At 39.3% G+C, this 13807-nt stretch overlaps 1 protein-coding gene across 1 annotated transcript in view; it reads left to right on the forward strand.

The window, feature by feature from the left end:
* The first annotated feature begins 1739 nt into the window (after positions 1 to 1739).
* The window catches only part of LOC140244692 (probable E3 ubiquitin-protein ligase HERC4), a 35430-nt gene continuing 23362 nt past the window's right edge, over positions 1740 to 13807 (forward strand). The window contains exons 1-5 of the mRNA XM_072324308.1: positions 1740 to 1915; positions 4199 to 4280; positions 5213 to 5429; positions 12109 to 12254; positions 12762 to 12893. Of these exons, the coding sequence (XP_072180409.1) occupies positions 1740 to 1915; positions 4199 to 4280; positions 5213 to 5429; positions 12109 to 12254; positions 12762 to 12893 (753 nt within the window). The remainder of the gene's footprint in view (positions 1916 to 4198; positions 4281 to 5212; positions 5430 to 12108; positions 12255 to 12761; positions 12894 to 13807) is intronic.

Below are 13807 nucleotides of genomic sequence, written 5' to 3' on the forward strand. Positions count from 1 at the left end.
ATCAAATCCTGCCTGACTTCACAACAAATACCCCTTTTAACATAAAACAATATTCCTCCGCCATTCTTATTCCTGTCTTTTCTTATTGTAATATAACCATCAATTTCTACAGCTACGTCTGGGATGCTTTCGTCTAGCATAGTTTCACTGAAAGAAATGATGTGAAATGGTGATTTCTGGAATATGTATCTTATCTCATCAATGCATTTGTACAAAGAACGGACATTTAGGTGAGTAACATGAATTCCATATTGGCTCGAAAGTAATTTACATGCATCGTTAAAATTTGTGTAGGACAGGGGAAGGTTACTACTATTTCTGGCGTCATCACATGTTGATTGATTATTTGGTTGGCAAACATCAAAATTGATAAGATCATGTACATTTATGAAAGGTAATTCCCCGAAAATACATTTGCTACATATCCAGTCTTTATTGGACAGAAATACGTTTGTAGAAACAGTACAGCACTTCACATGAACCCATAAGTTGCATTTGACACATAATATTGAGGCCTGATTGTTTCGTACCGGGTTGGCACAAATTGAACATGGGAATTTTATAGCCATAATGATAAGATACCACATAATTCTTATACCAAAACGAAGCTAATAAGTCAGATTAAGTCCAAATCATTCCTGCATCCAATGGTTATTCGCTTGTTTTCTTTTGTGAAGGCAAAGATCTTCCCGTCTTGAGACTACACAGATTTGACTTTGTTATTCTGGAGTTTCTCCCAGTACAGCGATGATCGAATGTTCGTCAGAGATTCACGAATGCAGATTTTCGCACCTTGGACATGCCTCAGTTTTGTGCGTGACTTGTATACTTGCTGCCGGTCATTGTAGCGGGTGAACTTCACGATTATCGCTCGTGGGTTGCTCCGCCTTGTCGCATCGGCGTAGGTGGCGCTATGCTCCGGTCCAGCAGCGTCGTTGCCATGGCTACTCGAGTGGCGTCGATTGACCCGGTGTGATCTGTCAATGGCGGCTGGTCCCATGTCGATTCCCAGGTGACGATTGATGACCTCTAGTACCTTGTCATCCGTACTTTCGTTTGGCGTTTCGACAATGCCATGTATTCGCAGACAGTGTCTCCTGCTATACTGCTCAGCCTCATCCTTCGCAGCTTGCAGATCTTTTACAGAGTTTTGGAGAAGTTTCACTTTTTCATTCAACTGTTTAATCTCACTGCATTTTGACTCCAGGATGTTAATCATCAAGTTGTAATATTTCCAATGACTATCTCAGGAGATCACTTCTGTGAAACAACCCCGCCCCGAGGAAAAAAAAAACAAACAACAACAACAATAAATAAACATAAGAACAAGAACAAAAACCACCACTAATAAAGAAACAAAGAAAAAAATATACAATTAAACACGCATACATTCAAACATACAGAAATAACTGCATTTGACAGTTTCATATTCTTTGCATTGTGACGTCAGTTGCAGTGTGTTTGAACTTCCTCATGGTTGCCACTAAAAATGTTATAACTGTCGTCTCGAACGTGTATTTATGTTTCTCTTTTAGCATTTTATATTTTGTTTGTTTGATCGTTGTTTGTTTTATTAACATGTGATTATTCACGACTGACAAAATGGCCAAGCAACGTATTTTGCCTCTTTAAAACATAAAATTACTCTTTTGATTCGAGTCTCATCCCAGAATAACTTTGAATGCCGCCCTGTGTGGTGTTGTGTTGTCTACCAGATTCCAGCACCAAGTCAGAGCGTAATGGAAAGTCCTCAAGCGGGCGCTCTTGCGCCTAACCATGAAGAAAAATGCAATCGCATGAGGGACGTGTTTAACAGGTTTGTGGAGGCAGACGGTCCGTCCCCTGAGCTACTCGCAGAAGTGAAAGAAGTGCTTTCACCCGGGTTTCTTGGACAGGCCTTCGGCAACCCCCAAGGGTTTGTTTGTTTGTTTTCATTCATTGTTATCATCATCATGTAGAGACCTTTCAAACGTTGTCAAATGCACTATATTCCTCCCACGCATTCTGTCTAATTTCCATTAGGTCCTACTACCTTGACAACGGTATCTATTTTTCATCATCACTATCACTTTTCATAACTATTATCTTTAATCATTATTATCGCTATATTGTAACTATCATCATCAATATTGTTTTGATAATTTTTATCACGTCTATATCAATGCCAGTAGACACAATCGTATTGGTTTTTGTTTTATAAATCGATCATTCAAAGTAAATTAGATTATTGCGATGTTATGTGGAGGAATATAGAGAAATGTCATATTCAAAGACTTCAAATTTTTCAAAATGGATCACTGCGTGCTGTACTAAACGTTCAAGCTAGGTTCCGTACTTAACTTTTATACACAGCACTACCCATTGATAAATTGGATAAGAGACGAAATAAACAAACTTTACATATTATGAATACAATTGCAAACAGCCTTTGTCCGAAATATCTGTTAGATATGTTTGGAAATAAAAATTTTCAGATGTAATGTTATGATTAAGATTAAGACTTGTTTTAAACATAAAAGTTTGACATATTTTGGATCAATACATTGGAATAAGTTACCATTTGAGCTGAAACAAAAACCAGTATTCACACATAAGCTTGGCGTGTTCTGTATGCAGACCTCTCCTCTCTTCTCTCTTCTTTCCTCTTCCTTTACTGTCTTTTGTTCTTCGTAGACTTGTATTGTTATTGTCTTCTCTCTTCTCGGTACTGTCTCACGTCTTATATGTGTGTGGGTAACTGAATGTCTGTACGAGTGTGTCGTCCTTGTCATATTTTCCCGGTACACGCAGTTCAATGAACACTGTCTGGGCATTAGCATTGATACTCTATTCTTATTTCTTATTATTGCCGAAGCCAGCGTATCTCAAAATAACTATATTTTTACAAATGACTTAAGTAATTTATATCTAATACAATAGCTGTTAAAAAAAAATTGAATAATATATTGTTTACTCATTATTTATCTAGCGATCCACGTCCCACAAGCTTTGCTTTTTAGTGGATCGCTATTTTCCATAATTGAAGTTATTTTCCGAACGCTCACGAAGTACACATGCATTGTTCCTCGTAATTATTGTACATACGTTGTTGTATATAATTTATTTCGTATACTACATGAATCTTTTGTAAACGTTTGGACAATATCATTTCATGACATGTATACTTTGTATTATGTATTATGTTTTGATTTTCGTTGATTGGAAATAAACTTTGATTGAATTGAATTGAATTGAATTGAAAAATGCACTTGACCGAAACTGTTAACAGATAACTCTCCTCAGTTTTTCTTTGCGTGCACTTCTCTCTCCTTATATATATATATATATATATATACATCTGTCTGTGGTTCCCCCTCCCTCTCTCCCTATGTGCATGTCTCGTCCATGCTCTCTTCCATGAACTCTCCTTTGTTTTCGTCTCTTTAATTTTAAACTACAGCGATGTACTTATGTAGTAATTGTATGTGGATATCTTCGACTAATTGTGTTAATTTCTGTCTAGATTTGTGCCGTAGTTTCATCACCATGTTTGTCTGTTTTCTTTTTTTGTTTTGTGTTTATGTATGAGTTTTGTGCTTTTTTTTTCCATTATGTTGTAGTTTATTCGTACGGACATGCGGAAGAACAGTCTCCGGACTGAAGTATGTACCGTGCTTATATAACGAATGAAATGAAATGAAAATAGACAAAGGAATGAAAGTGCATTCTACAATACTTTGCCACCATCTTGTACACCCCTTCCCGTGTATATACTGAAATGTAAGATGAACTAGTTAGCCGACACAAATGGCGTCATTTTGTATTGCAGATATATTTCCTCCCCAGAAATGATGGTGGAATCGTGGGATTGAATCATAATATTAGTTAGATATGGAGGTGGATAATGATTGTTCATTGATTCTTTTTGATAAATTCTGTAATTTCATACGACTGCATCACGGGGCTTTGTTTTACGCCTAAATGTTGCTCACATTTTTGCTTTGAAATAGCAACACAAGACACGACCAATTCTAAAAGGTTAAACACTACCGCCAAAAAAGGCAAAAGCAAACATTTTATGAACATCAAAATATGGTCAAAACAGATAAACGCAGGCTGAGATATTCTAAAGATATGTCAGAGGTGATTTTGTTATGAAAATATTCTAACATTTTGAGAAGAGAACGGATGCGTCTCATTCTTTATGTTCATATTGTAGTGAGACCGATCACACGCTACATCTGATGCGAGCTCGACAGACCTTTGGTATTCTACAACTCAAGGACTTCCACCTGAAACTGGTAAAAATAAATATCCCACTTCAGGAAGATGCACAAACCAATCAATTTTCAATAAAATTAAGTCAAATCAGATCATACCAATTTTATAATGATTCAAAAATTGTTCAATTCACGTCCATAGTTAACTTCATTAAAAGGAGCAGTTTAGACTTGCCCTTTACCATTCATGTTAACCGAAAACTTTCACGTCAGATACTCTGATGTGAAAGAGGCGTCAAAATAAGTCAATCTTCTCATATACTATTGCATTGGATTCACTTTTACATTTTCTATTGTGTTTGTTGAATGTAATATCACGAATCTTAAATCATTTATCCAGCTTAAAATTGTTGAGTCCTAAGACGGTTTTCTTTAGATTGTGCTTTGTCGTAAAGATGCTTGGTAGATAAACGTTTTGTTTTCCTGTTACCTAATTTCATGAGAAATAGTACAATAATATCTAAATAGCTTTTCGAATATCAGCTAAAGCTGTATTGATTAACCTACTATTCCTGAACTTAAAATCCCGATTTTAGGTTTTTCTTATCGAAAGGAGATTTGCAGGAGAACTTTCTTCTGCTACCGCATGTACACACAATACCGTGCACTCACTCATTAGTACATGCACATCTTTTCACGAGAATACTACTTAATACTTTCATATTTTCATGCACTTGAGCATCATAAGTAATACTATAATGTATTGATAGACATGTTTATATAAAAGAACATACCCTTACATGGGCCAATGAATAATTAAAAAAAGAATCCCCCTCTGTACGTTTTATGATCTCCATGTTTGTCCAAGCATGCTCAAACTGAAGTATTATGTAGATGGCGTACAACATACTAGTACAATGACCATAGCAGGCCCTATACTACATTGACCGTATATGCGTGAGTGTATTATGCATGTATTTATCTGTGTCTGCGCATTTATCTTCCCATCAAAGGTGGCAGACATTATTCATGAGCAATACAACGGATGCTGGTCGAGACTTTGCCACGCCCAATACGACCACGCCCTTCTAAGGGCACTGTCTCTCATTCTCGTGTGCCCTGCCTTCGACCACCCGGACGAGGCGTGGTCCCGTAGAATTATAGTCCTTGTCGCCGAAACTCTTAATAAACTTGGGACAAGCCAGTCGCAGGATGCCTTCGAAACTCTTGGTAATTTAAAATCCCTTTGATAGCATTAAAAATATATAATTATACAGTATTTACTTAATCACTTCCACGATGCATGTTAATCTAAGGCACGATGTCCCTAAGGCCCGGTCCCACTGCACTTACGGATGCAAAGAGGATGTAAAGCGTACAAAAAATCTTGCCATCCGTTGGAAAACGCTACAAATCCGCTGTGTACCCATCGCATACGTGTTTCATCCGCTCTATCCATCGAGCATCCGTCCACTGTGATTTCATCCGCGCAAAAAGTTTTAAGCTGCTTAAAACTTTTAGAACGGATGAACTTTCCGCTGTGTACGATGTAAATCCGCGACATACGAGCAACAAACGTTGTATGTCCGTGCGGCATCCCTTAAACGTCCGCTGCATCCTCTCTACATCCTCTGGGCATCCTCGCAACTCACATCCGCTGCAGCTAAAAACGGAAAGAGGGAGGAAAAATATGGTACGTGGAACGTCTTTACATCGTTAATAGCACGTTGATAGAAAGGATGTAAGCGTATGCATCTCGTATATAAAGCATTTCGAAAGCATCCCCCCTGCATCCGCTCTGCATCCGCTCTGCATCCACTCTGCATCCGCTTTTTCTGCTATGCGTCCGTTTCGCAATTATCTCCGGTAACCCCTTCGGAGCTGTCATCCCCTTCCATCCGCTTTCATCCGCTAGGCTTCCGATGAACATCCGTTTAACATCCCCGCTACATACTACCCACGTCCGTTCTATTTCCGTTCTGTTACCGCCAATTTTCGCCAATTTTGTTAATTTCTGGAGCGGATGAAAGCGGATGAAGCCATCCCCGAAATTTTGCTCGTCCGCTGTGTCCTTTCTGCATACGCTTTGTGTCCGTCGGCCAGTGGGACCGGGCCTTAAGGGTGGGATTTCACGGAGCACGCGAACGATTTGCGAATGACGCGAATGGCAAAATCCAGCATTCGCATTTTAGTCTGCAAAAGGTCGCCAAACAAACGTGAGGGTTCGGAAGCGTCGTCTGTTGCGACACGGATTGTCGCCCCTACACGGATTGTCGCCTCCTGCTCGGGGCGACAATCCGTGACGGGCGTTGGCGGCACGGATTGTCGCCCCCTACACGGATTGTCGCCCGCCCTCGAAGCACATTTTGCTGGGTAATATCGTTCTGGACATAATCATTGAAATACTAACACATAACTTACATGGCTACATCCATGCAAACATGCCATGTAAAAAGTCATGGTGAGGTTTTAAGGAAGTGTGTATGTGCGCGTGCACATGATAATTTAGTGTCCGTTTGTGCGTGTGTGTGTGTGTGTGTGTGAGTGTGTGTGTGTGTGTGTGTGTGTGTGTGTGATGGAAGAATGTGTTTATTATGTCAGTAATACATTTTTTTTTTTGCGTATGTGTTTTTTAGCTGCGCGTGGGGAGGGATAACTAGTAAGCTGTTGCTGGCATAAACATTGATATTGATTTTATCAGCAGCTTTGAATTTGATGAGTTTGTTTGGCAGATTTGTATAATTATGAATTCGGAGTGGAGCTTGCGTGCGGGCAGATGCTGCTTTTCTGCATACGGTCCATTATGTCTTATTTATCAACATTGGGAAATCGTTTCATCAGGAAGGAATGTGGTATCGGTTCGGGTGTGCGTCGGTATGTGGGAAGGGGGTTACATTTCGTTATTGCAAAAGTTTGTTACTCTGAAGGCTCATTCGTCCGAAGGCTCATTATTCCGAAGGTTCGTTATTCCGAATTTCATTTTTTGATCAACGAACCTCTAGGTATAGGGAATTTTGTGTTTCGGATATTAAAATGAAGCCTCGGAAAAAACGAAACTTCGGAATAACGGAACCTTCGTGTGTGTGTGTGTGTGTGTGTGTGTGTGTGTATGTATTTGAGTTGGTGAATGTGGGTGTGGGATGATTTAGGTTTTGTTTAATCAGGGGTTGGTGGGTTGGGGATTGGATTTGAAGAAGGATAGTTATAAATGGTATGACAGATGTTGGTATAGGATTTAATATTTAGGATAGATGTAGGCCCTAGATTTGTTTCGGATGGGGAGGGGAGGGGGTGGTCGGGTTTTTTATGACTGATTTCATTCTAGATTCGTGTAATGTATTTGTGTTTTTTTTTTATGTATATGCCCTTGTAAGTAAGAAGGTGTTTCATGATCCAAACCAATGTATTCAAGAAATATAGGTTTGGTAGGGCCCTACTTGTCAAAACTTTCTCGTGAAGAAATTGTTAGTAGGGTTGGTCTATAATCGAGTTATCTATGTTGAAGTGAGATTATTTGTGGTATAAATTGACAAATGGATTTGTTTCTGTTTCGAATTGCCATTTGTAACTTTTTTTCATGTTACACCCAGAATGAGTCGATCTATGAATGATTTGAATGAAATCAATGAATATCAAGGAAAAAAGTGTTGAGTTGGTTTATTTGCATTATGAGGATTTGTTTGAGTGTTTGTTGGTGTTTGTTTGTATTATGTATGTATGTGCAATGGCAGTTGGTTTGTGCTAAAATCAACTAACGATTGACAATTTTTTGACGGCGTGTGGAAATTACTCGCTCATGCATAAAGCATGCCAAACCTATTCTGGGACAAAGAATAGTGGTATGGACGTTCTAGTTTATAAGACTGATGGAAAGCATGCCAAACCTATTCTGGGACAAAGAATAGTGGTATGGACGTTCTAGTTTATAAGACTGATGGAACAAAATACACTAGTGAAAAATGAACAAAGACAAATAACATTTGGGGAGGGTACATCCCTCGTATGTATTTTCTCTCGGTCTCTCTCTCGCCTAGCCTGCCTCACCGCTGATATTGGTTCACACACCCATACTATTTTTAGATCAACGCTGGTGTGAATTTTTTAAACACGTGCTCATACACTCTGAAGGCGTTTGTATTGCCACAGTAGCGCCGCTATATTCCACATACACACGTAAGCATACAGGCACACGTATACACACAGACAAACAAACCACTACCACTATGACCACCACACATGCACAGTTTCTACATATTGTATTATTATACTCCAAACACACACACACATACACACACACACACACACACACACACAAAACATCATACACATCACATATCATGCAGCTCACAATACACACACACACTCACACACACACACACGCACACACACACACACACACACAAACACACACATACGCATAACTAACCAGTCATACCCATCCCACCAAAGCTTAACACCGGAGGAACCACCCCGAGCCCGGGGCGACAATCTGTGACGGGGCGACAATCCGTGTCGCAACAATTTTTTTGCCAACACGGATTGTCGCCTTCGAGGTCAAAAACTGGGAACTGCACAAGCGTCACGGATTGTCGCCAGGCGACAATCCGTGTAGGGGGCGACAATCCGTGCAGCCAGCGCCCGTCACGGATTGTCGCCCCAAGCAGGAGGCGACAATCCGTGTAGGGGCGACAATCCGTGTCGCAACAGTCGTCAATTGTTCGCGAATGTCGTTTTTACTTCGGCGAGAATTTCAAAAAAGTTTGAAATTTTTTGCGAACCTTTTCCGCACACTTAGTCGGGATTTGCTCGTGAATTGTTCTCGAAAGTGTCTTTAAAGCCTCGTCATATGCGCAAGACCTTCGCAAGACAAGCGCGATGTTCGCAAAATGTTCGTGAAACCCCCAAAAGACTACGAAACTTTGGAGAATGTCTCGCGTAAGTTACGCGAAATCTGCGAAGTTTTTCCGATCATTTTACGACGTAATCGCAAACTGTTCGCGTACCTTTTGAGACATTCTCGCGAACGTTTAGCGCACGTTTGGGGGATGTATGCCCTGTACGTTTTCTGCAAATAGAAATCGTAGCATACATCTAAACATCAAACAATTATTAACAACTATAGTAACAAAAGAAATTAAAGACTAGCAAAGAGAAAGAATATTTGATAAACAAAAAAAAAATCGCAGAATACACTTAAAATCGATGTAAATTTCATTTGAACTATAGAGATTATGTGTTGGAGGAACTGCAAAAAGAAAAAAATCAACTCAAGAAAGCTGATTTGAGTTGATTTTTTTTTATTGCTTCCACCTCTCCTTGCTACATTTTCTCCCATGACTATTGAAAATTTTTCGTTGTTCGCATTTCCGTCGCGTGTTCTTCGTGTACGTAACATGCTGTACTTTAGCAATGATACACACGACAATCGCACATACGTCGTGGGAACTTCGCACAAATTGCGCAAGAATAGTTTTCGGCTTCATTGTCGGAACACATTCGCAGAAAAACTTTTCCGAATGTTGGATTTTGCCATTCGCGTCCTTCGCAAATCGTTCGCGTGCTCCGTGAAATCCCACCCTGGATTTCACGGAGCACGCGAACGATTTGCGAAGGACGCGAATGGCAAAATCCAGCATTCGCATTTTGGTCTGCAAAAGATCGCCAAACGAACGTGAGGGTTCGGAAGCGTCGTCAATTGTTCGCGAATGTCGTTTTTACTTCGGCGAGAATTTCAAAAAAAGTTTGAAATTTTCTGCGAACCTTTTCCGCACACTTGGTCGTGATTTGCTCGTGAATTGTTCTCGAAAGTGTCTTTAAAGCCTCGTCATATGCGCAAGAACTTCGCAAGAAACGCGCGATGTTTGCAAAATGTTCGTGAAACCCCAAACAGACTCCGAAACTTTGGAGAATGTCTCGCGTATGTTACGCGAAATCTGCGAAGTTTTTCCGATCATTTTACGACGCAATCGCAAACTGTTCGCGTACCTTTTGAGACATTCTCGCGAACGTTTAGCGCACGTTTGGGGGATGTATGACATATACGTTTTCTACAAATAAAAATCGAAGCATATACCTAAACATCAAACAATTATCAACAACTATAGTAACAAAAGAAATTAAAGACTAGCAAAGAGAAAGAAATGTTTGATATACAAAAAAAAAAATCGCAGAATACAGTTAAAATTAATCTAAAGTATGTAAAATTTCATTTGAAGTATAGAGATTATGTGTTGGAGGAACTGCAAAAAAAAAAAAGATCAGAACTATTATGCTTTACTCTTGGAGATACGTCCTAGGAAAAAAAAATGTAGGCAAGCACACAATAGAAAAATGAGAGAAAAAGAAAGGAGAAATAGAGGAAAGAAAAAAATTCAACTCAAGACAGCTTCCACCTCTCCTTGGGTACATTTTCTCCCATGATTATTGAAAATTTTTCGTTGTTCGCATTTCCGTCGCGTGTTCTTCGTGTACGTAACATGCTGTGCTTTAGCAATGATACACACGACAATCGCACATACGTCGTGGGAACTTCGCACAAATTGCGCAAGAATAGTTTCGGCTTCATTGTCGGAAAACATTCGGAGAAAAACTTTTCCGAGTGTTGGATTTTGTCATTCGCGTCCTTCGCAAATCGTTCGCGTGCTAAGGTGGGATTTCACGGAGCACGCGAACGATTTGCGAAGGACGCGAATGACAAAATCCAACATTCGGAAAAGTTTTTCTCCGAATGTTTTCCGACAATGAAGCCGAAAACTATTCTTGCGCAATTTGTGCGACGTTTCCACGACGTATGTGCGAATGTCGTGTGTATCATTGCTAAAGTACAGCATGTTACGTACACGAAGAACACGTGACGGAAATGCGAACAACGGGAAATGTTCAATAATCATGGGAGAAAATGTACTCAAGGAGAGGTGGAAGATGTCTTGAGTTAAATTTTTTTCTTTCCTCTATTTCTCCTTTCTTTTTCTCTCATTTCTCTATCGTGTGCTTGCCTACATTTTTTTCCTAGGACATATCTCCACTAGTAAAGCCTTTGATCTTTTTTTTTTTTTTTTTTTGCAGTTCCTCCAACACATAATCTCTATAGTCCAAATGAAATTTTACATACTTTAGATTAATTTTAAGTGTATTCTACGATTTTTTTTTGTGTATATCAAACATTTATTTTTCTTTGCTAGTCTTTAATTTCTTTTGTTACTATAATTGTTAATAATTGTTTGATGTTTAGATGTATGCTAAGATTTTTACTTGTAGAAAACGTATAGGTCATACATCCCCCAAACGTGCGCTAAACGTTCGCGAGAATATCTCAAAAGGTACGCGAACAGTTTGCGATTACGTCGTAAAATGATCGGAAAAACTTCGCAGATTTCGCGTAACATACGCGAGACATTCTCCAAAGTTTCGGAGTCTGTTTGTGGTTTCACGAACATTTTGCGAACATCGCGCGTGTCTTGCGAAGGTCTTGCGCATATGACGAGGCTTTAAAGACACTTTCGAGAACAATTCACGAGCAAATCACGACCAAGTGTGCGGAAAAGGTTCGCAAAAAAAATTCAAAATCCCACCCTTACAAAGGATTGTCAGATATTAACTAGATCGCTAAATCTAAACATTCAACATTAATTGAATACGTTGTGAATGTCTTTGCTACGAAGGGATCACCCTGCAGGTGGTAGTCAGCCAACAGCAGTGACTGTCGTGCAGTACAATCACATACTCGCATGGCCTCTTTGAAGCGGCCCTCATAAAGCTAGTAGAATATCTTACCTGTGTATTGGACTAGTAGCACCGAATGCCAACAACTATTTATAATGACACTCACGCACGCGCGCGCGCGCACACACACACACACACACACGTTTGAAATGATTGATGCCATCTGTTTGTTGTTGTTGACACACAGGCTATTGGTGGGAATGCGATGAACGTCTATTGCGGCGGATGATTCTCGTGTTAAAGAAAGGACTGCTGGCCCTTCGGCGAAGCACGGCGTACAAGGAATTTGGTACTGTTTTCGTCTTGATCAACGCACTGAAACATCTCAGTGAGGTAGAGTGCCAAACAACGCTTTAGTCCTGTCAGCCCTGAAACCATAGTTTGAATCAAGAAAATCCATCTCCAGAGAGCATTTCCCTGTGCACTTCTGGTTGTCTTGTTCTAAAAGTCTGAGTTACCCTTGATTGCCCTGACAAGCAAAATGAACATTAAACAAAGTTTTATATGCAATTGTAACACTACTGTCTGCTTTTTTTTTAGTTTGTTGTATTACTGTGTAACATAAATTAATTTTCATAAACTACATTTATCGTGCATTTGTGGCTACTTATGTATACGACTGTGGAAGCATTTTTTTTTTTTTTTGTAGGCGGGTTTTTTTTTTTTGTACGTGACAATAACCAATCTGAATCTGAATCATAATCTGAAGGTAATGTGTGCGCAGACTACGAGCATGCATATGGATTTGAGCGTGTGCGAGACAAATTTGCTTTTCCACCTTTATGCTGTCACAGAAGTTTTACTCTTGTGTTTTTGTTGTTGTTTTTTCTTAATCGTCAGGTAAACGAAAGGAATGGCCGAATTGTATCTCATCGCTTGTTTTACATACGGGGCATCGGAGAAGTAGAACTCTTCAACCATCTGGTCGCACATGACCGTGCAAGGGACCCTAATATGCCACAAGCGCCCAAGGTCAGTCTGGATCTTTCATAAAAACCTCGAGATCTTTATAGTGGCAGTATAATTAGGCGCATTACATAGCCAGATTCCAGTTTAAAAATATATATATCCTGGTTCATCGGATGCTTAAATGATAAACTAACGTTTGAAATAATTACACATGTAAAAATTGGTGCGATTATATTTTTCGTGTTTTTTCCGTAAAATTATTACTTTCAGCTTGCTCAGCTATCTTTATCTCGATTGAGCAAAATAGTGTTCAATTAAGCTATTGCGATCTCCCATCGTCCGACGTTCGTCGTCCGTCGTGCGTAAACTTTTTACATTTTCATCTTGTTTGGTTTTTATTGTTCCATATTCCACATTTTAACAAATGAACAATAAACATAACAAGAAATCAAATACCTGCAAGTGAATTGTCGAATACAGGAAGTAGACAAGACGCGAAATAATTATGAAGAATCTACATAGAAGCATTGCTTGTATAGGGCGTAGATTATTAGATGCTGATTGCAGATGAATTCGTACCTGAAATTTACAATCAAAAGGAATGATAAATTATGAAGTAGGGAAAAGCAGACGTAGAAGAATGTAAGAAAAACAAAAGAAAAGAAATGAATATCCGCAAAGCAAAACTACAAAACAATGGAAATGCAAAGTATGAACATAGAAAGCCTAGGAAGATAGAAGAATCCGCTATATGTATGAATTCAGAAAAAAATAATAGTTTATGCCTAAATGAATTAAGATATTGAGATTGGAGTATTGCTCTATCCAGGCCATTCCAGAATTCAGGTCCTGTAGAAAATTTTGTTTTAAGAGTAGATGCAGCCTGTACAGAAGAGAGATGAAAAGATTTTGTACGTCTCGTATAGGGTCAGAATGTACTTTAGTATTCTTCTGCTTGAAAACTCCACTAAGCGCTA

This window comes from Diadema setosum, chromosome 21 (assembly GCF_964275005.1).
Source record: "Diadema setosum chromosome 21, eeDiaSeto1, whole genome shotgun sequence".
In the NCBI taxonomy this organism is placed as follows: Eukaryota; Metazoa; Echinodermata; class Echinoidea; order Diadematoida; family Diadematidae; genus Diadema; species Diadema setosum.